Here is a 26,903-nt window from a genome sequence, read left to right on the forward strand (position 1 = left end):
CAGCCAGCTAACCCTGGGGATTATCTAATTGATTTTTGAATTTTATTGTTATTCATGTTTTTATACTGTATTTTATGCTGCTTTTATAATTCAGTGTTTTAAGGTGTTTTAAATTTGTCGTTAGCCGCCCTGAGCCTGGTTTTTGAACCGGGAAGGGCGGGGTATAAATAAAATTTTATTATTATTATTATTATTCTCCCCTCTCCTTGGGAGTCCTCTGGGCAGCTGCTGCCACCACTCCTGGTCTCTGGGCTGCCCCCCTGCTCCAAAGAGAGGTGTCTCCTCATGTCACCCCCCCCGCGGCCTGGGAAGAAGATGCCCCCAGCCTTAGTGGCCCAACGGAGACTGGCCAAAGGTGAGTATGAGGCCAGCACCTTACTCACCTTGGGAGGCAGCAGTAGTAGCAGCAACAGTGGGCACCGCCAGGCCTGCGTGGTGGAAAGGCTCCCCTCTGGCACTGGGCACTCAGCTCCCAGGCAGGCATTACACACAGCAAGCGCAAGTAAGGCTAGCAAAGCACCTGCCTGCCTGCCTGGTCCCACACCTCTCTGTCCATCCCCAACAGCAAGGGCTGGCTGGGAGCTGTGTGCCCTTGTTCACTTGCTTGCTTACTCTGAGGCTGCCTCAGCTCATGGCACCTAGCACCTCCTGGCCAGATCCAGAGGCATCATTTGCCTGCGGAGCTTGTAGCCAGGGCTGCTGCCACAAACAGCTGTGCAAGCCTTTGGGAGGCAGAAACACAAGAGGGCATCAGAAGAGGGAAGGAAGGAAGGAAGGAAGGAAGGAAGGAAGGAAGGAAGGAAGGAAGGGGCGGGTGTTGCCCAAGGCACCCCTGACCATCCTTCAAGGCACCCCAGGGTGCCAGGGCACACTGGTTGTAAAGAAATAGAAGGTACTGTGCAGCAGAAGGGGAGGGGATTAAAATACCATGGGAAGTTGGGAAAATACAAATCTTCTATGTATGGAAGTACATAGGTTAAACTTTTGAAAATTCAATAAAAATTTACAACAGCAGCAGCAGCAGCAGCAGCAGCATCAATATCAAACCAGTTTGTTATTCCACGAAAGACCAAAAAAGTGAGTAGGAAATGTAAGAACATGGTCAGGGGAAAAAACAATGCTGTCCAGGGTTGTAAAGACTGCAGAGAGAATAATTGGGTGCACTCTTCCCACCTTGGATCAAATCTATGCTTCCAGGCACCATAAGAAAGCTGCAGAGATAGCGCAGGATAGTGCGCACCCCGGAAATGATCTCTTTCAGCTTCTGCCTTCTGGAAGAAGGTACAGGGTTATAAAGACTAGGACTAGCCGCCTGAGAAACAGTTTCTATCCAAATGCGATTTTGGTTTTAAACGCAGTGTAAGGTAGTCTCTGTGGGAGTATATTGTATTTAATTATGGGGTATCAGAGTTTTTAGGGGTTAACCAGGCTGGGATAGCTGGGATAGCAGGCTTGTTGGTTTTTGAATGTCTGATGTAGATTTTTTCAATTACGTTGTTCTGTATGGGACAATGACAATAAAGATTATCGTATTGTAACAGAACAGTGGGGATTCCAAAATAATTGCAGACTACCACTTCTACTGATGTGTTTGATGCTTTTACTGTTGTTACCACAGCACTGTCTTTTTAGATTGCATTCCGCCGGATGGCATTTTACACAAAAGCGCAGCCTGCAAACATTTAAGCAAAACGCACAAATAAATATGGCTTGGGACTGGGGTACCTAAAGGAGCGACTCCGCCGGCATCAACCACCTCGGGTCCCACGATCCGCAGGGGAAGCCTGGTGGCTGGTGCCTCTTTGGGCTGCTGCTTAGTGGTCGCTGGCCTGTCGCAGGGCCTTATTGGGGGTAGCTCCCCATTTGTGGAATTGCTTTCGTTGTCCGTCTCGCACACATCCACCACTGAAATTGAGAGAGAAACCGAAATGAGTGGAAACACGGTTGGAGGCCTTAAGGCTTTCTGAATACTGGTTTCTGGAAACTGGGGAAAGTGCTCTTGTGGGCTAAAGCCTGGTATAGATAGATCTTCGCATGGAGCAGGTGATGGTCTTCTTTCTACATCACCTTTGCTATCTGGCTTTCCTCAATGTTGTTATAGAAATCGGACAGTGAGAAATGTTCAAACATACATAGCTTACAGGCCTTCAAAGTAGACCCCCTTAGATACAATGCACCGTTGACAACGTTTGTAGAACTGTTGGAAACTTCTGGCGAAGTCCTCTTTTCATACTGCTTTCAGTTCCCTCTTCACAGCAGCTTAGATGTGTGAAATGTTGGAAAATCTGTGCCCTTTCAGTGCAGATTTCAGTTTTGGAAACGAAAGAAATCTGGTGGGGCCAGATTGGGAGAATATGGAGGGTGGGAGAACCCAGTAACCTCAGTAACTGTTTCACACGGAATATGCAATTCTTCCGCCATCATTTGGATGGACAAATGCCAATCCCACATCAATAACGCTCAAACTCTGTCAACATTTGCTGCTTGTCGATGGTCTGCCAGACTGAGGGTCATCTTCGATGGTTTGCCGCCCTTCATGGAAAGGCTTAAACCACTCATACGCTGGCTTTTGACTTACAGTTTCATCTCTGTACACAATTGTGAGCATTTCATGGGTTTCCGATGCCGATTGTATGTTCGAATATTTCTCGCGGTCCGATTTCTGTGACCATTCACCAAATTTTCCAATCGCATCTTGTATTTCAGTGTTGTTATATCTATTGAACTACTACAACTCCCATCGACCCCAGATTGGCAAAGTCTGCCCTAGATAAACCACCTGGGTCATGAGAATCATAGAATTGGACTTGGAAGGGACCCCAAGGGTCATCTAGTCCAACCCCCTGCAATGCATGAACCACAACTAAAGTTCTGTAGTCTTGTAGGAGATTATAGGCTTGGGGGGAGGGAAAGGCGGAATGCTGGAATGAGAAATATGGGAGAAAACTACATTGGGCCAAGGATTTTGGGTATAACATACAGTTAAAAGACTGGGGGAAACTGTGGAAAGAAGGATTAAAATTTACAGCATGCAATGCCTTGAAAGAAAATGTGATGAAAACGATGTACAGATGGTATATTACACCAGTGAAATTAGCTAAAATGTACAAAACAAGTAATAAATGTTGGAAATGTAAAGAAAAAGAAGGATCATTTTATCACATGTGGTGGGAATGTAAGAAAGTGAAAAGCTTCCGGGAAATGATATATAATGAGATGAAAAAGATGTTGAAATATACATTTATAAAAAAACCAGAAGCATTGTTACTTGGCATTGTAGGGGAGGATATTAACAGACAGGACAGTAAATTGTTTTTATATGCAACAATGGCAGCAAGAGTATTATCGGCACAGAAATGGAAACATGAAGAACTACCGACGAAAGAAGAATGGCAGATGAAATTAATGGACTATGCAGAATTAGACAAGATGACAGGAAGGATTCGAAACCTGCTGGACCAGAGATTCTCAGAGGACTGGAATAAATACTTCAACTATTTGAAAAGCAATTGTGATAAACAGATTACGCTAGTAGGACTGCAAGAAGCCCTGTAAGTAGGACTATGCGAAATATTGCAGAGAAGATTATGAAGAGAATTATTAGTTAAGGATTATTAAAAGTAATAAGGAAATTTATGAAATGTAGATTAAGTGATAAAGATTGAAAAATCTTCAGATGTGGTTGATGGAAGTCCAATACATTGTATAAGATAAGAAAATATGTTATATGATTTTTGGAAATCAATAAAAATATAATAAAAAAGAGAGAAATATGGGGGGGAAATGACACCCAGAAACAGAATATCCTGCAAATAGTAAGGATTTTCCTTAAAAAAAAAAACCTACCAGGCTTTCTGCGTTCCCCGAAAGGCGGCTTCCCTGCCGCGATCCAGATCGCAGTTAATTCTTTGTAGAAGGCAGGAGGATGCTTGACTCGAATCTGTCCACACGCTGCCTTGATTCCCCGATTGAAAAAGTCGATCTTCAGGCGCTTCCACTTTGCACGGAGCTGGCAGGTGGATCTCGAGTATCCCAGGGCATGCATGCTGTCCTGCAAGGACTTCCAGTACTTCTCGTTGGTAGCCGTGCTACTGCTCATAAACACCTTGGTGCCGGCGCTCTGAGCTATTATGGAGAGCATCTTTTGGGTTTCATCTCTGGTCCACCTACGGCAATGTGCAAGAGTGAGGCATTGTATACAGCAAGGCAGCAGGAAAAGCTCTCTCTCTCCCTAACAAAACTAGCTGGTTTGAGAAGTCCAGTTGGATGTTGTTGTTGTTAATTGAATTTATATACCGCCCAAAACCCGGAGGTCTCAGGGCAGTTCAGAGAACAAATTCAAAATATAAAACCACATAATATATACAGTTGTACATTGGAAGTCGAACGGAATCCGTTCCGGAAGTGTGTTTGACTTCCAAAACGTTCGAAAACCAAAGTGCAGCTTCTGATTGGCTGCAGGAAGCCAATTGTGCACAGAACAATTTATTAAGCCGTTTAAGATGTACATATGGACTCTCGCGGGTGGCGCTGTGGGTTAAACCACAGAGCCTAGGGCTTGCCGATCAGAAGGTCAGAGGTTCGAATCCCCGCGACGGGGTGAGCTCCCGTTGCTCGGTCCCTGCTCCTGCCAACTTAGCAGTTCGAAAACACGTCCAAGTGCAAGTAGATAAATAGGTACTACTCTGGCGGGAAGGTAAACGGTGTTTCCGTGCGCTGCTCTGGTTCGCCAGAAGCGGCTTAGTCATGCTGGCCACATGACCCGGAAGCTGTATGCCGGCTCCCTCAGCCAATAAAGCGAGATGAGCGTCGCAACCCCAGAGTTGGCCACGACTGGACCTAATGGTCAGGGTTCCCTTTACCTTTATGGACTCTCCTTAAGGGCAGGGGGATGTTAACTCTTGCCCTCCCAGACTCCTTCTCAAAGATCTTGTAGCTGAGCCAGCATCCTTTCAGTTCAGCCACAAAAGAAGGGATTTATACAGGATATAGTTAGTTTAAGGTGTTGCTCTGTTGTGATTCTCTGCTGCAGATTAGCTTAGCCAGGTGCCTTAGATCTGAGCCTGATGCGCTAGACAATTTTTCTTGAGTTAGAAAAAAACCAAACAACTCCCCTCCCCCCCCTTGGACATTTTGCCAAATTTTTAAAAATCTGCCCAGAAAGAAATTTTAATCCTGGAAAAAGAGGGAAAAGGGCAACCAGATCTGAAAAAGAGGACATGTCCTGGAAAAAGAGGACATATGGCAACCCTAACAGAGAGGGTCCCTTGGAGCTCGCCGTAGACAGGAGGAGGGGACTGACACAGAGGGCGAGTGAAGGGGGAGTTACAAGCCAACTGCTTCATCTAGACCAGCAGTTCTCAACCTGTGGGTCCCCAGATGTTGTTGGTCTGCAACTCCCATCACCCCTTGCTAGCAAGGCCAGAGCTCAGGGATGATGGGAGTTGTAGTCAAACAACATCTGGGGACCCACAGGTTGAGGAACTGCTGATTTAGACAGAAACAACCTTCAGAAGTCTCTCTGTGTTGTTTTGTTCTCTAATCTGCAAATGGCCTGTTCTCTTTGATGGCTCCCTGTCAAAGGTTTTCCATATGGGTATCAACGTGCTGATTTACAAGCAAACCTTTTCCCACAGGCAGGGCACTCTTTCCTTCCATCTCTCCGAAGGTTGCTTTGGGCTCGTAACTGCGCCGCAATTTCACATAAGTTGCCGTCTGGGCACGAAAGGGGCTCATGACTCCTCTCACTGTTTTTACTTCCCTCCTGCTTCTTCAATCCATCCTGATTCCGCGCGTCGTCCTCTGTGTCGGGACACTTATTGCCTTCCCCAAACACTGGGTGTGCTTTGGTTTCGTTGTCTGTCTCCCAGACATCCCCTCCTGAAATCAAAGAGAAAATGTGAAGATTATGTCAGTTTGTATTTCTTGGTGCAGAAAGTAGTGATCTGATGCGTAGAGATCTTTTCTATTCTAATTCATACAAGGAGGTTCTGGAAGATTCTCTGTGTGAAAGAAACTTCATGATGTTTGGGTTATTCCTTCAGAGAAGCTGGCTTAAACTGGGGTCTGTTATTTCTTTCAGAAAAGGGCATGCTGGCTATAATGATAAGGCCAGAAAGAACCTGGGTTGTACATTTCCTCGTTCTCTCTCTTTTCCTTCTGGTGTGGAACGCTAAGTATGCTTTGTGTTAAGGTTTAGTTTTATAAGAAGTTATTGTAAGTTTAAGTTAATTCTGCTGCAACTGGGTTTATTGTGGACCGTGCCAATCCTAAATGTATTGGATTTGTGACCACTATGCTTGTTTGCCTTCAGTAGCAGTAAAGCTCTGCTGGATGAAATATAATTTTTTGGAATCCTGCAAGTTTTTACTCTGCTAACTATACATTGGAATCTGCTTTGGATCATCATTGAGTAGAATTTCAATGATAGATTACTCTTATGATTATCATAGAGATAACAACAGAGACTCCATCTCCTCAGAATATTGTGAAAGAACAATGTCCATCAACATCTGATGATCTCCTTCTACCGGTCAACAACAGAAAGTGTCCCTTCATACTGCATCATGGTGTGGTACGCTGGTTTGACATCAACTGATAGGAAGTGCCTACGGAGGGTGGTGAATACAGCACAAGATATTATGGGCTGTCCCGTGAATCCACTGGATGAAATAGCGGTAGAACGTTGCCTCAGGATAGTGAGGAAAATTCTCAGGGATGATTCACACCCTGGCCTGCACTTTCTTGATCTCCTGCCCTCAGGCAGAAGATATAGAAGCAGGATTAGTCGCACCAACAGGGTAAAGAACAGCTTCTATCCATGGGCTGTTAGGCTGCTGAATGAAAAGATAACAGGGCAACTGACTTTCGGGTTTGGTGGGTGTGCGTAAGTAAGTAAACGAGGGGAATTAAGACTAAGAGAGCTGAGTGGGGGGTGCTCGTGTAATCTCACTGTATACATGTTGTACAAGTGACAATAAAGTATTTCAGTTTCAATGTAGAACCATAGAATTGTGGAGATGGAAAGGACCCTGAGGGTTTTCTAGTTAAACACCCTGTCAACCTTTTCTACTGCATATTATTTCATAATACTTCTCCATATTGTCCATGATATTTGCTACATTACAAGTGTTATCAAAACCCTGCTAATGTTTTCATCTGCTTACAGTGGCCCCCTAAATAAATAATAAATTTCCCCCTTTCTTTATTGAAGATTTTGTTCCTGAGCTTTCCTGTCAGTTTTGCCGTTTCGGCATTTTATTCGGCCTGTAGATTCTTAAATAAAACAAGTAAGTATTTTGGGACACAAGTACCCAAAGGAGCGACTCTCTGGGTATCACTGATCTCAGAGCCTACAGTTGGTAAGGGAGGTCTTGCTGGTGGGGCTGCTTCTGTCTGCTGCCCGGCTGGCGCTGCCCAGTGACAGGGCCTTCTGAACGGCGGCTCCCCATTTGTGGAATTGCTTTCATTGTCCGTCTCCCACACATCCACCACTGAAAACGAGAGAGAATCCAGCATGAGTGGAACGTCAAATCAGTGAACAAGCCAAATCAACCGTTTACAGATTCCAGCAGAGAACAGAAAGGTAAGATACTGGGATGAGGAATATGGATGTGATCAAGGTCTGTTTGGGTTAGAGGACTGCATAACACCTTGGTTGTCGAAGGTTTCGGAAGTCAAACAGTCTTCCGGAACGGATTACGTTCAACAACCGAGGTTCCACTGTAATTAGAATTATTAATTATAATGTTGCGAACGCATAAAGACGTGGTGAATGTTGCATTGGAGGAAATATGATTTAAAACTAAGATTAATGATTTATATGGATGGATAAAAGAAGATTACTTGATTAACTGGGAAGATAGATAAAAGTCTAAGCAGGAATCGAACAAGCACAGTCAATGGAAATAGAACGCAGGGGAAAGTATTAGAAGTAAAAAGTACCGTATTTTTCGCTCTATAAGACGCACCAGACCACAAGACGCACCTAGTTTTTGGAGGAGGAAAACAAGAAAAAAAATATTCTGAATCTCAGAAGCCAGAACAGCAAGAGGGATCGCTGCGCAGTGAAAGCAGCAATCCCTCTTGCTGTTCTGGCTTCTGTGACAGCTGCGCAGCCTGCATTCGCTCCATAAGACGCACGCGCATTTCCCCTTACTTTTTAGGAGAGAAAAAGTGAGTCTTATAGAGCAAAAAATACGGTACTTCATTATGAGCAGCAAAGGGGGGGGGCAGAAAGGAAACATCTTGAAAGGGGGGTGGATAGTCAACTTTTAAATTTGTGTTAAATTTGAATTAATTTGTTAAATATATGGAAAATTAATACAAAATACTTGGCAAAAATGGGGGGAACCCTGCAAATCAGGTTTCCCCCTTTTAAAAACTTACCAGGCTTTTTCCGTTCCCCGAATGGGGGCTTCCCAGCTGCAAGCCAGATGGAAGTCACTTCTTTATAGAAGGGAGGCGGGTGCCTCACCCGCACGTCCCCGTCGGCCGCCTTTAAGCCCTGGTTGAAGAAGTCGATCTTCAGGCGCTTCCATTTGGCACGCAGCTGGCAGGTGGACCGGACGTATCCTTCGGCAAGCATATCGATCTGCAAGGCTCTCCAGTATCTTTCGTTGGTGGCCGAACTGCTGCTCATGAACACCTTAATGCCGGGGCTGTGCGCTATTATGCAGAGCATCTTCTGGGTCTCCTCTCTCGTCCACCTACGGCAATGGGCAAGAGTGAGAAACTGTGGTTGTTATGCAATAAACAAACGCGATAAACCCCCTTGCAAGGCTAGCTAGTTTGTGGCACCTGCTCAGTTCACCTTTGTGCAGGAAGCGAAGACAACCTTGCCAACAAAGGTCCGTATAGTTAAAGCTATGGTTTTCCCAGTAGTGATGTATGGAAGTGAGAGCTGATCGCCGAAGAATTGATGCTTTTGAATTATGGTGCTGGAGGAGACTCTTGAGAGTCCCATGGACTGCAAGAAGATCAAACCTCTCCATTCTGAAGGAAATCAGCCCTGAGTGCTCACTGGAAGGACAGATCCTGAAGCTGAGACTCCAATACTTTGGCCACCTCATGAGAAGACTCCCTGGAAAAGACCCTGATGTTGGGAAAGATGGAGGGCACAAGGAGAAGGGGACGACAGAGGACGAGATGGTTGGATGGTGTTCTCAAAGCTACCAGCATGAGTTTGACCAAACTGCGGGAGGCAGTGGAAGACAGGAGTGCCTGGCGTGCTCTGGTCCATGGGGTCACGAAGAGTCGGACACGACTAAACGACTAAACAACATGGCTGAGTCACAAGGGCTGAAAAGAGGTCGTGTATGAATTCAACAGTGCTTAGTTTATTTTTTGGTCACTCTTTTGTTATAATTGTTAAGATTGTTTTACAGCTTATGAATACTGTAGTGCTTTGTGAATCCCATGATATAAATTTTGTTGTAATTGTGCTGCTTTGAATCATAGAATCATAGAGTTGGAAGAGACCACAAGGGCCATCGAGTCCAACCCCCTGCCAAGCAGGAAACACCATCAGAGCACTCCTGACATATGGTTGTCAAGCCTCTGCTTAAAGACCTCCAAAGAAGGAGACTCCACCACACTCCTTGGCAGCAAATTCCACTGTCGAACAGCTCTTACTGTCAGGAAGTTCTTCCTAATGTTTAGGTGGAATCTTCTTTCTTGTAGTTTGGATCCATTGCTCCGTGTCCGCTTCTCTGGAGCAGCAGAAAACAACCTTTCTCCCTCCTCTTTGCTGGTTTTTAAAGTTGTTTTGCTAATGCAGTAGATGCTTGGGTTGCGAATGTGATCTGTGCGGGAAGCATGTTCGCAACCCGCAGCGTTCGCAACCTGCCGCGGCACATCTGCGCACGTGCGGGTCGCGATTCAGCACTTCCGGTACTTCCAGGTTCGGCGCGGTACGCAACCCGAAATTGTGCAACCCGAAGCATCTGTAACCCGAGGTATGACTGTGGTGTTTTTGTCAGGGAACTGCCATCAGTGCCGGAGGGAGAGAGCAAGCTCCAGAGGGATTCCAGAGAACGTCCCAGGATTGGGAGAGGCAGCCCATCTTCTGGGGAAGAGAATCAGCGTAGCACCAGTGGAGAAGGGGGGCAGATGGGGGAATTGGCGAGGCGGTCCCATGACTCCTTGCCAGGGACCAGCGGGGAGAGGAAGGGTCCTCCGCTGCCTACGCCCTCCTTGCGCAGAAGGATTTCGCGCAGAGAGAGTAGGAGGAGACTAGGCGTCAAAGAGCTTCTTTGCTGGAAGAAGTTTAAGAAACGCCCACTGACGGATTCTGCCAGCGATTGAGACAGCCACGGGTGAGTGGCTGTCCGGACAGAAAAGGTTCACTCAGGCAATCCAGCCAGCTTACGCATGAGCAACTCCTAGAACCATTACAGTTTTATAGACTGTAATTTTTTTACTGATGATGTGTTAACTATTCTATATGGTTTATGTGATGTTCTGTTCTGTTATTGCTATATATTGTTTGCAAAACATTGTTTCCCTGTATAGGGAAGTTTTTAATGTTTGAAGGAGCATCTCCACCCCCATCATTCAGCCCAGACACTGAGGTCCTCCTCTGAGGGCGGTTCCCTCACTGCGAGATGTGAGGTTACATGGAACCAGGCAGAGGGCCTTCTTGGTAGTGGTGCCCCCCCTGTGGAATGCCCTCCCATCAGATGTCAAGGAAATAAACAACTATCTGACTTTTAGAAGACATCTGAAGGCAGCCCTGTTTAGGGAAGCTTTTAATGTTTGATGTTTTATCATGTTTTCAATATTCTGTTGGGAGCTGCCCAGTGTTGCTGGGGAAACCCAGTCAGATGAGCGTTGTTGTTGATGATGATGATGTCTTACTGTGTCTTAATTTGTTGGAAGCTGCCCAAAGTGACTGGGGCAACCCAGTAAGATGGATGGGGTATAAATAATAAAATTATGATAATGATGGAATAGGACATCTCTATTTTCATTAGAGAAATGTTGGAGAGTAGGGTACATTGCTAAGAGACAGTTCAGAAGGCCATGAATACATTAATTGTAGTAGTAGTAGTAGTAGTAGTAGTAGTAGTAATGCATATATTATGGAAGATGTGCATGACCACAGCCTTGCGCATATTTATCTGTATGATACATGCTTTTGCCTATACTCCCAATATGATGTGTGTGTTTTAAGGTGGGGGGGAGGTTGTATTAAAAAACCCAACCACAGATTGACTTATACAGTGGTACCTCTGGTTATGAATGGGATCTGTTCTGGATGCCCATTCGCAACATGAAAAGCCTGCAACCTGAAGCACCGTATCTGTGCAGGTGCGCGGCGCTATTTGGTGCTTATGCACGAAGCGCGATTTAGCGCTTCTGCGCATGAGCAAGCGGCGAAACCCGGAAGCAAGCCTTTCCAGTACTTCCGGGGTATGACTGTATTATAAACTGCATAGAATCCACCGTTACCTTCAGCAGCTCCACCTGAGAGAAGATAAAGCTTGATCCACAAATCTACATAAAATAACCACTGGAGACAGTTCACTTGAGCATCACTAGAAGGAAAACCTCACCTGAGCCTGCTCCCACACTCCAGACATGGTATCTCTCCTATTCGGCTTTTTGTGTAGCCGTTGAGCGTTGAATTACGAGCGAATCTTTTCCCACAGGCGGGGCACTCTTTCTTCCTCTGCCTCCTACGAGTTTTGGGGTGGACCGGAACTTCATAGCAGTCGCTATCCAAGAGGGCAGCAGGTTTCGTCTTCTTCTCTTTGGTTTTATTTCCTTCCTGCTCCTTCGCTGCCCCTTGAGGCCCAACATCGGTCTCTGGGCCATTCTTGCCTTCCTTGGATGCCGGAGGAGCTTTGCTTTCGCTGTCCGTCTCCCAAACATCCCCAGCTGAAAGACAAAGAGAGAAACTGGACATGAGTGCAAAGGAGGAAACAAAATGAAGGGCGGACAATTCCATAATGTAAAGACTAACAATAAAAATGGCTCTGACTGGACATGCTTTCCAAGTCTTGCTGGGGGCGCCAATCCTGCCACAAATTAGATCCTGCTGGTTGATTTGAAGTTCGTAGAAAATTAATTTGGAAAATGGTTCAGCCAGGACAGTTGCTTGCTAGGAGAGCTGCGCCTGACAATAAATGGAAGCCAAAGGAAGTGCTAATATTTGTAATGCCAACCAATGGGTCTTTCCCCTGGCCTTGATCCAGCCCCCAGCACAGCTGATTGGCTCTTTTGCCTGTCCTTTATTCTCTCCCAGGCCAATGGGAGATGATGGGGGCTGTGATATGACCACAAAGGCTGGGGGAATGTTCAACTCACATATTTATCTATTCCACGTGTAGATCGCTTGCTATCTGAAAGATCTCAAATCGGTTTACACTAGATAATTAAGTGTGTAAATATGTTTGTGTGTGTGTGCTCTCTGACTTTATTTACAGTACAGTGGAACCTCGACCGTCGAACGCTTCGGAAGTCGAACTTTTTGGCTTTTGAATGCCGACAACCCGGAAGTGAATGCTTCTGTTTCCGAACGCACCTCAGAAGTTGAATGGCTTCCAAGGTGCGTTTCTCCATTTTCTCCATTGCATTTGCCAACTGGCAATTGTGCCTCGGTTGTCAAACGTTTCGAAAGCTGAACAGTCTTCTGGATCGACAACTGAGATTCCACTGTATAAAATTAAAATATACATAATATGAAGCACAAGATGCTGGCTGTTCTTGCAGACCCTGCTAAAAGCAACGCCAAAAAAAAAAAAAGGCTTTCAAATGTTGCACCTATAAAACTCAAGGCTTTTAGAAACCATGGCTTGAAAAGGCAGGCTTTGCTCTGAAACCCCTCAGTTATCAGATGGATTTCCCCAGGCCTATATCTATATGAGGGCATCCCATCATTTCTGGCCGATGTACAGACTGAAAAATATCTACAGACCTACCTGTCAAGGTCTCCTGGCCACACAGGTCTTCTTTTTCTTCAAGCAAGGAGACGAGATCAGATTTGGGCACCAGAGGCCCTTCTTTGAGGGACAATGAAGAAATGTTAAGTTCTTACTTATGGTACTCGTGGCTGCAAAATTATTCAGAAACAATAAAAAGCAAATAAATAGTAAAAGGAAGGTGAGGTGGGAGCGTTGCTTGTTGGGTCGGCACCTTAGCTTGCGCCTTGCCGGGTATCTATTCCTCTTGCCTTGCTTTCGTTCTGCCCTGATTTAGGCATTAAACTCAGCTGGGAGTTCAAGCTCTCCGTCTGGCAGTGCGAGGCAGGAAGCCAGGAAGACAAGTCGGCTCTGTTCTCCTCACAGTTCTCTTTCCCCTTTGCAGAGAGAAGAGCAGACTTCCTGTTTGGACCAGCCCACCACCTCCAAAGTATGGGAATGTTGAGGAAGGTAGGAGAGGATTTATTGATTAAATAAATCCCTAAGGGCCCTAAGGAAGTCAGACTATCCTCCACCAAGGCCAGGGCCTTTTCAGTGATGGCTCTGACCTGGTGGAATGCTCTGTCCCATGAGACTAGGGCCCTTCAGGATTTAACCTCCTTCCGTTGGGCCTGTAAGACAGAGCTATTCCGCCTGGCTTTCAATTTGAATTCAGCCTGATCTTTTATTTCCCTTCTCTTCCCTCCCTCTTCCCTTTTATGAAGATCACCTGCTCTGAGACCTCACAGCTAATTCTCCCCTGGCCTCCTTGCTGGCCCAAGTAGGACCAATTCAGCCAGCTAGCCCTGGGGATTATCTAATGCTTATTTCCCCTAAATTGATTTTTGATTTTTATTGTTTTTCATGTTTTTATACTGTATTTTATGCTGCTTTTATAATTAAGTGTTTTAAATGTGTTGTTAGCCACCCTGAGCCCAGTTTTTGAACCAGGAAGGGCGGGGTATAAATAAAATTTTATTATTATTATTATTATTATTATTATTATTATTATTAATATAATCTATCCTCACTCACACTAGTGAGCAAGCAGCAGAGAACATTCCCTTGCAGATTGCTGGAAGCAAGCTGATGGATTCGTTAGAATCATTTAAGTTAAGCAATCCAGTCTGGTAAGTTTCCCCTTTTTATTTCCCTCTTAAAATAATAACAACATGGCAGTCTTGTTTAAAAGTAAGAGTAAAGTTTACAGTCGTACCTTGGAAGTCAAACAGCCTAGTTCTCAAACATTTTGGCTCCCAAAAGATCGAAACCCGGAAGTGACTGTTCCGCTTCTCTAATGTTCTTTTGGAAGCCGGATGTCTGACAGGGCTTCCACAGCTTCCGATTGGCTGCAGGAGTTTCCTGCAGCCAATCAGAAGCCGTGCTTTGGTTTCTGAACGTTTTGGAAGTCGAAGGACTTTCGGAATGGATTCCGTTCAACTTCCAAGGTACGACTGTACTTACATTCAGTTCACAGTAGTATTCTGAAGACAGGCTTTATCTTGTGGTTACAGTTACATTTGTAGAGAAAAGAAGTCTCTGAGCTAGGCCTCAGACTTTTTACCGCGTGGCTTCCATCCTTTGTAAGGATGAGCTATGTGCTGCTGGCTAAGGGCCAGCAGAGAGGAACATGGCAAAAGAGCCAAAGAGAGGAAGATGGCTGCGTGGCTGGCCCTTTTATTGGGTCTAGTAGGGTCACGCCCATCTACCTGGTCACACACAGGTGGAGGATGCTCCAGAGCAGGTATGGCAGGAAGTCCTCCCTGTCTGGAGCAACATTCCCCTGCGTGTCCACTCTAGGCAACAGGAAATGTTGTGTTTGACTGCTTCAGCGATGATACATCCCACACAAAGGAGACCCAGGAAGCATCGTCTGGTTTCTCAACTGACTCCTCATCACAACTTTAAAAAGCCATTGGCTTATTGGCCAGGCCAGAAGGAATCACCTCAGGAATGAAGCTGGACCAGGCTATAGAGATGTCTAGTCCAGTATCCTGTTCTCCCTGGGGCCAACGGGATGCCTCACCAGGAAGCCCACAAGAAAGACCCGAGGCCGAAGCTTAGTCAGAATGGACCACTGCCTGCATCCTTCCTCCCTGGAAACATCTTAACCAGTAAGTTATAAGAATCACAGGAGGACTATTCAAAAAGGGGAAATGGGGTCCTTACCCAGAGAGGCCACGTTCTGGTAGTTCTCCAGCATGACTTCCTTGTGCAGAGCTCTTTGGCCTGGATCCAGCAGAGACCACTCCTCCTCCGTGAAAATCACAGCCACCTCCTCAAAGGACACCAGACCCTAAAAGAAGAAGAAAGAATGACCTCAATATATACCATTATCCCAGGTTGTTTCTTGCTTTTTCTACGTTTTTAAAGTCTGGTGTTTTATGGCATTTCTATATAGCGCTGGAAGTTGCCCAGAGTGGCTGGGGAAACCTAGTCAGATGGGCAGAACAACAACAACAACAACAACAACAACAACAACAACTCCTCACCAAAGCAATAGCAGAAAAGCAAAAGAACAAAACAAAAGAAAAGAACAGCTTGCTGGAGGATAATAATAATAATAATAATAATAATAATAATAATAATAAATTTTATTTATACCCCGCCCTCCCCGGCCAGAGCCGGGCTCAGGGCAGCTAACACCAGTAAAATTACAGTAAAAACATAATAGGGGGGAAAAAACACACCAATTTAAAATACAGGTTAAAATGCAATTTAAAATGCAGCCTCATTTTAAAAGTGGCCCATAGATCAAAAACATAAGGGAAGGGAAACGTGAGGGTCAGACTGAGTCCAAACCAAAGGCCAGGCATAACAGCTCTGTCTTGCAGGCCCTGCGGAAAGATGTCAAGCCCCGCAGGGCCCTAATCTCTTGTGGCAGAGCGTTCCACCAAGTCAGGGCCAGTACTGAAAAGGCCCTGGCCCTAACTGAGACCAATCTAACCACCTTGCGACTTGGGACCTCCAAAATGTTGTCATTTGTGGACCTTAAGGTCCTCCGCGGGGCATACCAGGAGAGGCAGTTCTTACAGTCCTTTTTTATTTCAAAGCCATAGAACCCAGCCTCTCGGATAACGGCATTGAGCCAAGTGAATCGCCACCGCCCGTCTCTCCCACTTCCTCACTCGTTGTCATCATCACCGCCTCTACGGGTGCCACTAAGTGCCCTCTGTCTTTGAGCTCTTTGCTCTCCTACTTTTAAGGCTCGCCGGGTTCTGGGAGATGGTGGGTCTGGAATGCTTTCTAGTGACAACTGGTCAGCCAGCTGCTCCTCTGCCTATCCCATCATTTCCCAACTTTCCCCCTCATCTGTGACCTCCCTCAAACCCCTGTTGTAAATCTATGCTGTCTTCCTCTTCCTCCTCCCTGGGAGGGTCAGGATGGGGACCACTCCTCCTCCTCAGCCCAGTCCCTGACTGGGAGCAAATTCCACAGTTTGAACCATGCGCCCCGTGAGAGTTCCCAACAGAAGCAAAACAAAGCACTCCACACAGTGAGGAGTTGCTGCGCTCAGATTCTCTTGCTGGTTTCCCACAATGCATGTGGTTTCCCGCCGTGAGAACAGGATGCTGGGCAAGATGGGCCAATGATCTTGCATCCTTCTGTTGCAGAAGGATCCCCCAAGAGGGATATATATTCTGGTGAATAACAGAGGAAATAATTCACTTATTTCTAGCTGGCATAATGTGAGTTTGGAATGCTCTTATTAAAAGTGGGGCAAAATGTAGTTGGAACACAAAAGGGCAATACTTGGAGGATGTATGACGTTTTAGGAAACTGGATAGCTAATGTAAGTGGCATCAACCTAATCATCTAGCCCAGATAATGCTCTCATACCCTTTGACATCTAGGTGGCATCTAAGTGGCAAACTAGGAATTTAATTTCAACTTCATGTGTCTCTGTCCTAATTGTGGGTTGGTTCTGGAGTGTAGTTCTGCTCGTGGAATGGTCATTCCAGGTTCCCACTCACGGGAGAGAAGAAGTGAATTTCACTGATTCCCTATTCACCCCACATCACCGTGCATCCATAAGCCCAATGTTAGAAACTCAGATATGTAAGCTGTTTGCCAAAAGGAGCCTTAAACCTGGGTTACGGAATGTCTAGTCCCAAGTTGTTGGTTTTTTTGCAAGGTTTTTTTCTAAAGCAATTTTATTCATGCGTCGCATGGGGTGCCATTTTGACTCTCAGCGCCCACCAGGTGACTTGCGCCGCAATGCACGGGGCTGCAGTTATACTCTCGAGTCTCACATCTCGGCACACATCTCAAACTGACCATGCCAAGTCGCAAAACCCTGAAATTCTGAGCGCTGTAGGAAGCCCCATTGCCTTGAAGCAGGCAGGACTCAACTGGGGGAGGCTCCTCCCACTGAAGGAGGGAAGGAACCTATTTGCATAGCCCCGCCTGTGAGGCAAGTGGGAGGAGCAACCCTCTCGGGACGACCACCTCCACTCAGTGTGGATCCTTCCCCTACCTGCACTGGGTGCAAATCAGCTCTTTCCACTTCGCCACAAGGAGGAAAGGATCCGGAACGCGTCAGTGACGTTTGTCCCCTGCCTGTCAGGGTGACAAGAAGAAAAGCACACCAGCAGAGATATTTTCAGCGTCGCTTGCCTGAGAAGCCCTATTTGCTGCAGGACACAATTTAAGGCGCGACTCCCCTGAGGAGAGGCTGCAGAATTTGGTTTGATTTATATATTTGCTGAGATAAATATTTATACAGTGGTACCTCGGGTTACAGACGCTTCAGGTTACAGACTCCGCTAACCCAGAAATAGTACCTCGGGTTAAGAACTTTGCTTCAGGATGAGAACAGAAATCGCGTGGTGGCAGCGGGAGGCCCCATTAGCTAAAGTAGTGCCTCAGGTTAAGAACAGTTTCAGGTTAAGAACAGACCTCCGGAACGAATTAAGTTCTTAACCCGAGGTACTACTGTATGACGCTATTCATTTCAAAAATATCGGACTGGTTTACAACATTTATACATGAATGAAAATTAGACACCCTGTTTTCACGGTGCCCCACCAGACGCCTGTGGGAGATCGGCAAGCCGGGTTCTGCCCCTACTCTCTCCATGCCATGTTTCATCTTATAATCTTAAAAGGTAAAGGGACCCCTGACCATTAGGTCCAGTCGTGGCTGACTCTGGGGTTGCGGCGCTCATCTTGCTTTATTGGTCGAGGGAGCCGGCGTACAGCTTCCGGGTCATGTGGCCAGCATGACTAAGCCGCTTCTGGCGAACCAGAGCAGCGCACGGAAACGCCATTTACCTTCCCGCCGGAGTGGTACCTATTTATCTACTTGCAATTGACGTGCTTTCGAACTGCTATTTTGGCAGGAGCAGGGACCAAGCAACGGGAGCTCACCCTGTCGTGGGGATTCGAACCGCCGACCTTCTGATTGGCAAGTCCTAGGCTCTGTGGTTTAACCCACAGCGCCACCCGCGTCCCTTATCTTATAATCTTAGAATAGCAGAATTGGAAGGGACCCTGAGGGTCATCTAGCCCAACCCTGTCAGGTGTGCGTGCAGGAGCCAGGCCCTGTGACCAATAGGACTTTGCAGGACTGGGGCCTTCCTAAGTTTGTTCTGAAGAGGCAAGGGGTGGCCGCACAGGTAAGGCCGATTGGTAGCAAGAGCTGGGAAGGTCAGCATTTCCCTTCAGCTCTTTGCCACAGCAACACGCTTCCTGCCTTGGGCTTCTTGCTTCCTGATCTTTGAACCTTGGCTTCTTGACTCCCTGCTTCTTGATCCTCGGACCCCTGACTTCATGACTCCCTCCTTCTTGACCCTCAGACTCTTGGCTTCCTGACTCCTGGCTTCTGGGCCCCCGTTCCTGCTCCCACCCCACCATCTTGCCCCCGGTCCTGACGTCCCCTGCTGGGACGTCGATTGCCCGTGAACCGGACCTTGACAAACCCGCTTCAATGCAGGAATCTCTACTAAACCATCCATGACAGATGGCCATCCAACCGCCGCTTAAAAACCTCCAAGGAAGGAGAGACCACAACTTCCGGAGGGAGACCATTCCACTAATGAACAGCTCTTACTGTCAGAAAGGTCTTCCTGATGTTTAGTCAGAACCTCCTTTCTTGTAACTTGAAGCCATGGGTTCGAATCCTACTTCCAGAGCAGGAGAAAACAAGCTTGCTCCATCTTCCAAGTGACAGCCCTTGTGATAGTTGAATAAAGCTATTACCTCTTACTTGCCTTTTCTCTGAGCTAAAAGGTCCCAAATGCTGCAACTTTTCTGGCTGCCCTTTTCTCAATAATATGAAATAAATAAACCTTTCTGAACTATGCAGTGTCCTTTTGAGGTTCTGCTCCAAGGGCCTTCTGGCGGTTCCCTCCTTGCGAGAAGTGAGGTTATGGGTAACCAGACAGAGGGCCTTCTTGATAGCGGCGCCCATCCTGTAGAACGCCCTCCCATCAGATGTCAAGGAAGTAAACAACTATCTGACTTTTAGAAGACACCTGAAGGCAGCCCTATTTAGGGAAGTTTTTAATGTTTGATGTTTTATTATTATTATTAATACTCTGTTGGGAGCTGCCCAGAGTGGCTGGGGAAACCCAGTCAGATGGGCAAGGTATAAACAATAAACAATTGTTGTTGTTGTTGTTGTGCCCCAGGAGGTCACTTCAGTGCTGCTATCTTGACTTCAACCCCCCCCCCCCGAGGCGCACTCCATTATTTTTCGAGACAATCGGATGCCAACAATGGTTGTCGCATATCCATTTTCTTCAGCGTTTCAACTGAAGGGCTAACTTTTATTAAGAAGAACCGCTAACCACTTGGGCTCTACATAATTGCACAGCCACCTGCTCCTTTCGCCATATAGCATTTTATCCGAGCTGCCTCTGATATTTCACACACACAAACCCCAAGCAGGACATTATACTGGAAGGACATATTTTTATTATTATTATCATCCTCCTCCTCCTCCTCATTATTATTATTTTGAGGGGAGGAGGCCAGATCTGCACAATATACAGTGGTACCTTGGGTTACATATGCTTCAGGTTACAGACTCCACTAACTCAAAAATATTACCTCGGGTTAAGAACTTTGCTTCAGCGTGAGAACAGAAATTGTGCTCTGGCGGTGCGGCGGGAGGCCCCATTAGCTAAAGTGGTGCTTCAGGTTAAGAACAGTTTCAGGTTAAGAACAGACCTCCACAACGAATTAAGTACTTAACCTGAGGTACCACTGTATTTCATATCTGGCCGCACCATAGATTTGTCTAAAGGCAGTGTGATTTTCAGTTCCTTGCCTAATGAACCCCCAGAATGAGCTTGGCCCCTCTCCATTGCACCTCAAGGGAACCAGACAAGAACATAGTCCCACAGCAAGTCAAAAGCCCCTACCTGCAGATCCGTCCCGGACAAATTGCTCCTCTACTTCTTTCAACCAGGAGATGAGGTGTGGCCGTGGAATCTGAGGTCCTTCTTTAAAAGAAAAAAATAAACCATGCTGTTTTTGCGGATTCTCTGGGATGCCCAACACCCACCCCCAGAGAAATAAGAGCATGAGAACAGGCTACTGAATCAGGCCCATCTAGTCCAGCAGCCCGTTCTCACATCTTTTTAATATTCTGTTGGGAGCCGCCTAGAGTGGCTGGGAAAACCCAGCCAGATGGGCAGGGTATAAATAAATTATTATTATTATTATTATTATTATTATTATTATTATTATTCCCCAGTGGGAAGCCCATAAGCAAGATGTGTGCACAACTGCATTCACCCCACTTGCAGCTTCAAGCAACTGGGATTCAGAAGCACTGCTTCTGTGGAGGCTAGTATTGATTTTTAATATTAATACTTTATCGGGGGAAAATCAATTACAGTGGTACCTCAGGTTACATACGCTTCAGGTTACATACACTTCAGGTTACACACTCCGCTAACCCAGAAATAGTGCTTCAGGTTAAGAACTTTGCTTCAGGATGAGAACAGTAATTGTGCTCTGGCGGTGCGTCAGCAGCAGGAGGCCCCATTAGCTAAAGTGGTGCTTCAGGTTAAGAACAGTTTTAGGTTAAGAACGGACCTCCGGAACGAATTAAGTACTTAACCCGAGGTACCACTGTATAAAGACCAACAGAGGGGGAAAAAAGGGGGAGACACAAAAATGCGTATAATAAAAATATATCTACAAAAATGCAATACAGTCGTACCTCGGAAGTCGAACGGAATCCGTTCTGGAAGTCTGTTCGACTTCTGAAACATTTGGAAACCAAAGCGCAGCTTCTGGTTGGCTGCAGGAAGCTTCTGCAACCAGTCAGACTCCACGGAAGCCCCATCAGACGTTTCGGCTCCCAAAAGAACGTTCGAAAACCGGAACACTCACTCCCGGTTTTCAATTGTTTGGAAACCAGAACATTTGACTCCCAAGGCGTTCGGGACCCGAGGTACAAATGTATTCCCATACATTCTTATATAGACTGATATAGTGTTATTATCCTAACACATAAAGGTAAAGGGACCCCTGACCATTAGGTCCAGTCGCGGACGACTCTGGGGTTGCGGCGCTCATCTCACTTTATTGGCTGAGGGAGCCGCCGTACAGCTTCCGGGTCATGTGGCCAGCATGACTAAACCGCTTCTGGCGAACCAGAGCAGCACACGGAAACACCGTTTACCTTCCCGCCAGAGCGGTACCTATTTATCTACTTGCACTTTGACGTGCTTTTGAACTGCTAGGTTGGCAGGAGCAGGGACCGAGCAACGGGAGCTTACCCCGTTGCGGGGATTCGAACCACCGACCTTCTGATCGGAAAGTCCTAGGCTCTGTGGTTTAACCCACAGCGCCACCCACGTCCCTATCCTAATACATACACAGATGTTAATAGCCTTACACTGTGCAGAAACCCATTCTATCTGTTGTCCCATTTATCCAAACCAAGTCTCTAAGCAGTCTCTTCATAAGTTGCACGTGTTGTCACATTGTTGATTCATTGATCAAAGGGTATCATATCTTTATTCTTCCAGTTTATTAGTATCAGACTGGAGTCTAGCATTGTTGGCTAAGCAGCCATTGAGAGCCTTCCCTCCGCCCCGTGAATTTGTCTCATCCTCTTTCAAGTTCCACAGTTTAACTATGCAATGTGTGAAGAAATGCTTTCCTTTTTTTCCTGTCACTGCTCCTCAGCCTAACCTAGCAGGGTTGCTTGGCAGATTAAAAGAGGAGTGAGAGAATGATGCACATTTCCTCGGGTGGGGTGTGTGTGGAAGTTTGCTAGAAATGCAAGATAAAAACAGGAATTCTCTAAATCAGGGTACCCGAACATGGGTGCTGTCTGGATGATGTGGACTACAGTTCCCATCTGCCTGGCCCAAGACAGCCTGGCTGGTGATCAGGAATGATGGCAGTTTCCACAATGTCTCAACAAATGAAAGTGATTTGTAAAAATGTTACATGGGGGAAAAATATACGAGAGAGAGAGAGACATTGCACACACTTTTGTAAATCAAGAAAATCTTAAATAAATAAATAACTTAATAAAAAAGAAACAGGGAAAAGAACAGAATTTGGCAAGTTTGTAAGGAGTCTATTGAAGCAGCTCCTGTACATTGGAACTGCCCGCCCCTTGATTATTAGGCAGGAATCATTACGGTAATTCTTCTGGACACCTGCTGAAAACTTTTCTTTTGGCAGACCCAGACAGGTGATTCGGATGCATCTGTTCCTAAATTTGTATTAGATGTTTCACTGTGTTGTATTTAGATGTTTTAATAAGTTTTCAATAGCTTTCAGAAGTTTTAAATAGCTTTCAGGTGTTTAAAATATGCTTTTATTTCATGTGTGTATATATATATATATATATATATATATATATATGTGTGTGTGTGTGTGTGTGTGTGTGTGTAAGTGTAATTACAGAACTGTTTGCTGTCCTGGGCTGCTTTTGGGAAGCAGGGTGGGATATAAATTTAATAATAATAATATATATATAGAGAGAGAGAGAGGGGGGGGGAGAGGAATGATGGGAGTTGTAGTCTAAAACATCCAACGTGGAGGAAGGCTGTTTTGATCTATCGGAAGAGGGGGAAACGGGATTCTTACCTAGAGACTCCACATCCCCATCATTCTTCAGCATGACTCCCCTGTACAGAGAGTTGTTTGGTCTGGACTCGACAGAGTCCACTCTGCTTCTTCCTTTTCCTCCTCTTTGGTGAATTGAACAGCCACCTCCTTTAAGGAAACAGGCAGCTGAAAGAAAAAAGCACACAGTTCTCAGCAGACGCAGAACAGGCAGGCAGACGTGTTCGTATCACAGAACTGCAGAGCTGGAAGAGACACATGATGGGTTACCCAGTCCAACCCCGTTTTGCAGGAATCACGGCGAAACAATTTAGCAGCTTACGAAAAGAATAAAACAACTGTTTTTAAAGGCAACTATCTAAAACGTTCAGGAAGTAACGATTAAAACCAGCGATAAGCTGGAAGCAGGTTGAGAAACAGACATCCACGCTCTGCGGGCCTGATAAGGCCTAAACGAAAATATTTTCAGCAGCTGCCAAAAAAAGTACAGTGAAGGCTCCCGCCTGGTGTCAAGAGGCAGGTAGTTCCGAAGTTCGGGTGCTGCTAAAAACATTCTTTTCATTTAAGGGATGCCAGGAATAGTATTTGTCACCTGCATATCTTTGCATTCTGAAAAAGTACTCCCTGGCGTTGCATCTAAACTTTACATTTGTTTAATATTAAACCCATGTTTTCATACAGCCATTCCACCATTTTCCTGGGCTAGTTTATGTAAACTTTTTTAAAAAAAAAAACTAATAAAGAAGCAGTAGTATAATCTGTCTTGCATTCAACTAACTTTTGCATCCCCTGAATGGATTAATCATGACCAACTTCAACCCCTTAATTTCAGTGGGTCTACATCCAAGTAAACATTAGTTGAATCTGAACAAAACGTTTACACCTGGTGTGGGAAAGGCACATTATTGAAGGGTGGGCATATATATTTTTAAAGGAAACTACTATTTTTGAGGCTCGCTGACCTCCTGCAAAAGCAAAAAATTGACCTTTTCCTGTTAGGCAAAGATCATAAGATGACCTGGATGGTCGCCAGATTCTGTGTACAGATCTGTAGGTGCAGACCATCCTCTGACCCAAACTAGTTAGTTAAGAAAACCCCCAAACTCGGTTCCCTGAGCCATCTCTCTGCCCTAGCTTATCTTAAAGTTTTAAGCTTCTATGTGCTTATTTTTTATTTTTATTTTTTTTTAATTTTAGATTTATTGTTGTACATTGTTTTAAATGTTTGTTTTCCTTCTGGGATTGTACAGTGGTGCCCCGCAAGACGAATGCCTCGCAAGACGAAAAACTCGCTAGACGAAAGGGTTTTGCGTTTTTTGAGTCGTTCCGCAAGGCGAATTTCCCTATGGGCTTGCTTCGCAAGACGAAACGTTTTGCGAGTTCTTGCGAGTTTGTTTCCTTTTTCTTAAAGCCGCTAATAGCCGCTAAGCTGCTAATAGCCGCACTTCGCAAGACGAAAAAACCGCAAGACGAAGAGACTCGCAGAACGGATTAATTTCGTCTTGCGAGGCACCACTGTACCCCCCAAGTGTGTTTTATAAGCTGGTCTCCGACCATAATAAATTATCTATCCATCTATCTATCTACTATTCATTTACAGAGTTATAATCTGCAGTTTCGTAAAAATATATCAAGGTGGTAGGTAGAAGCACATAGCAAGAGTTTGCAGGATGATGTCAATGGCCCATTTAGTCCAACATCCTGTTCTCACAGTGGATGCCTGTGGGAGAACCACGGACAGGATCCAAGCATAAGAGCCCTCTCCGCTCCTGTGGCTTCAGACAACTGGTACCCAGAGGCATCCCTGCCTCTGGCCATAAGGGAAGATAACAGCAATCCTGGCCACTAGCCATTGACTGCCCTCTCGTCCTCTGAATTTTTCTCATCTTTTTTAAAGCCGAGAAGGACTTTTGTGTTTTTTTCCTCTCTCCCGAATCTTCCAACATTCCACGAGGTCTTGCATTAGGAGAGACAGAGGAAAAGCCTTCCTCTGCCCCGCTTTCTCCATGCCCTGTGGGGTTTCATAAGCTTCCTGCCACCTCTTACTTGCCTTTTTCTCTGAACGGAAACGTCCCAATTACGCCGCAACCTTTCTGCGCAGGGTTCTGCTCACCAGAGGACCGTATTCTTTCATCCCTGCGAGTAGTGTGTCTGCTGAACTGCAGAGCCTAGCAAAAGCCAAGGGGGGAGGACATGCCAAACAGCCCCTGCGATTGCCAACAGCTGGAACAGGCAGGCCTGGAGATGGCCCCCTGCCTGCAAACCCTGGAGAGGCGCTGCCAGCCAGTGTGGGCAGCACTGGACTAGACAGACGAATTGCCTGATTCAATATAAGGCGGAGCAGTTGCATGAAGTCCCGCTGTCAATCCCAGGCATCTCCAGGGAGAGAGACCCCCCCCCCTGCCTGCCTGCCTGCCACCTGGGGAGGACCGCTGCCGGCCTGTGCAGACAGTATTGGGCTAGGCTCCGACTCGGTATAGAAGCAGCTTTGCAATGCAATCCTGCTTCTGGTCTGGAGTGGGAGGAATATCCTGAGTGGGGGAGGGGGGAAGAGGAGTGGGGGCTCCTTTGCTCTGCAGCGAGGAGCAAAGAAAGACCCCCCCAAAAAAATATGGGTGCTCGGTAGGAATTTCCAATTCCGGCCACCCCCCCTCCCCGCCCTTGTACCGGAAATCATTCCCCTTCCTTCCCTAGCCTTTGTCCTCCATTCCTCGGCTCCCCCCCTTTCCCCAAGCCCCCTTTCTTTGTCCTGGGGGGCTTCCCCTGCCCCCCAAATGCCCTTTGCACTCACCGGGCGCTCTCGGGGAATGGGGCGGGGCTAGCGCAGCCACGCGTGGGAAAATCCGACGCTCCTTTCCCACGCGGGGGCCGGGCCGGAAGCGAAAGTGTTTTTTCCAAGGCGTACGCACCCCCCACCCCTGCTCGCCCCGGCTGCTGCCTGTCTAGGAAAACCGCCTTTCTCCCTTTAACCCTGAGATGCTAAGAATATATAATACTGTATATATTCTTTAAAAAGGCAGAGCTCAATTTCCCACGCGTTAAAGCCATAACTTGCATTTCTAGAGGGGTATTCCTGGAGGAGAAAAATGCACTTTCCTTCCCACTCCTCACTCCGCAGCACACAGTTAAAACTTCTTCATGCCGCACAGCGGGGGTCCTTTTACCTTTTTTTACCTTAAACTGTGGAACTCACTGCCACAGGAAGCAGCTTGGATAGCTTTGAAAAGAGGGTCCGACAAATCCATGGGGGAGAGAGCTACCGGTGGCTGCTAGCTGAAATGGATCAACATAGAAGGAAGCAGCTATGGTTTTGAATGTCCGGGGGGGGGGGCGCACAAGACACTCTTCTGGGGTTTCCACCAATTGGCCTTAGAAAGCATTGCAACTCCCTGGATCCCTTTTTATAAAAATTGGTGCTCTAGTTATCTCCCGCTTGGACTACTGCAATGCGCTCTACATGGGGCTACTTTTGAAGGTGACCCGGAAACTTCAATTAGTCCAGAATGCGGCAGCTAGACTGGTGACTGGGAGTGGCCGCCGAGACCACATAACACCAGTCCTGAGAGATCTGCATTGGCTCCCAGTACGTTTCCAAGCACAATTCAAAGTGTTGGTGCTGACCTTTAAAGCCCTAAACGGCCTCGGTCCTGTATACCTGAAGGAGCGTCTCCACCCCCATCGTTCAGCCTGGACACTGAGGTGCAGCGCCGAGGGTCTTCTGGCGGTTTCCTCATTGCGAGAAGTGAGGTTACAGGGAACCAGGCCAGAGGGCCTTCTCGGTAGTGGCGCCCGCCCTATGGAACGCCCTCACTTCAGATGTCAAAGAGATAAACAACTACCTGACATTCAGAAGACATCTTAAGGCAGCCCTGTTCAGGGAAGTTTTTAATGTGTGACATTTTAGTGTATTTTTGGTCTCTGTGGAAGCTGCCCAGAGTGGCTGGGAAACCCAGCCAGATGG

General features: G+C 46.4%; 1 protein-coding gene and 1 long non-coding RNA gene across 2 annotated transcripts in view; both read right to left on the bottom strand.

Moving 5' to 3' along the window:
• The window catches only part of LOC308469335 (uncharacterized protein), a 38,545-nt gene extending 12,675 nt beyond the window's left edge, over positions 1-25,870 (bottom strand). The window contains exons 1-12 of the mRNA XM_080991622.1: positions 25,734-25,870; positions 22,964-23,110; positions 20,269-20,349; positions 17,380-17,462; positions 15,072-15,198; positions 12,924-13,004; positions 11,556-11,880; positions 8,389-8,708; positions 7,314-7,493; positions 5,625-5,880; positions 3,847-4,166; positions 1,726-1,905 (exon numbers count right to left, since the gene is read on the bottom strand). Coding sequence (XP_080847748.1) covers positions 1,726-1,905; positions 3,847-4,166; positions 5,625-5,880; positions 7,314-7,493; positions 8,389-8,708; positions 11,556-11,880; positions 12,924-13,004; positions 15,072-15,198; positions 17,380-17,462; positions 20,269-20,349; positions 22,964-22,997 — 1,987 coding nt within the window. The 5' untranslated portion in view covers positions 22,998-23,110; positions 25,734-25,870. The remainder of the gene's footprint in view (positions 1-1,725; positions 1,906-3,846; positions 4,167-5,624; positions 5,881-7,313; positions 7,494-8,388; positions 8,709-11,555; positions 11,881-12,923; positions 13,005-15,071; positions 15,199-17,379; positions 17,463-20,268; positions 20,350-22,963; positions 23,111-25,733) is intronic.
• The window catches only part of LOC308470283, an 82,679-nt gene that overhangs the window by 52,018 nt on the left and 3,758 nt on the right, over positions 1-26,903 (bottom strand). The gene's annotated exons all lie outside the window — the stretch shown is intronic.

The sequence above is a fragment of the Podarcis pityusensis genome, assembly GCF_964106645.2.
Source record: "Podarcis pityusensis genome assembly, chromosome: 2".
Taxonomy (NCBI): Eukaryota; Metazoa; Chordata; class Lepidosauria; order Squamata; family Lacertidae; genus Podarcis; species Podarcis pityusensis.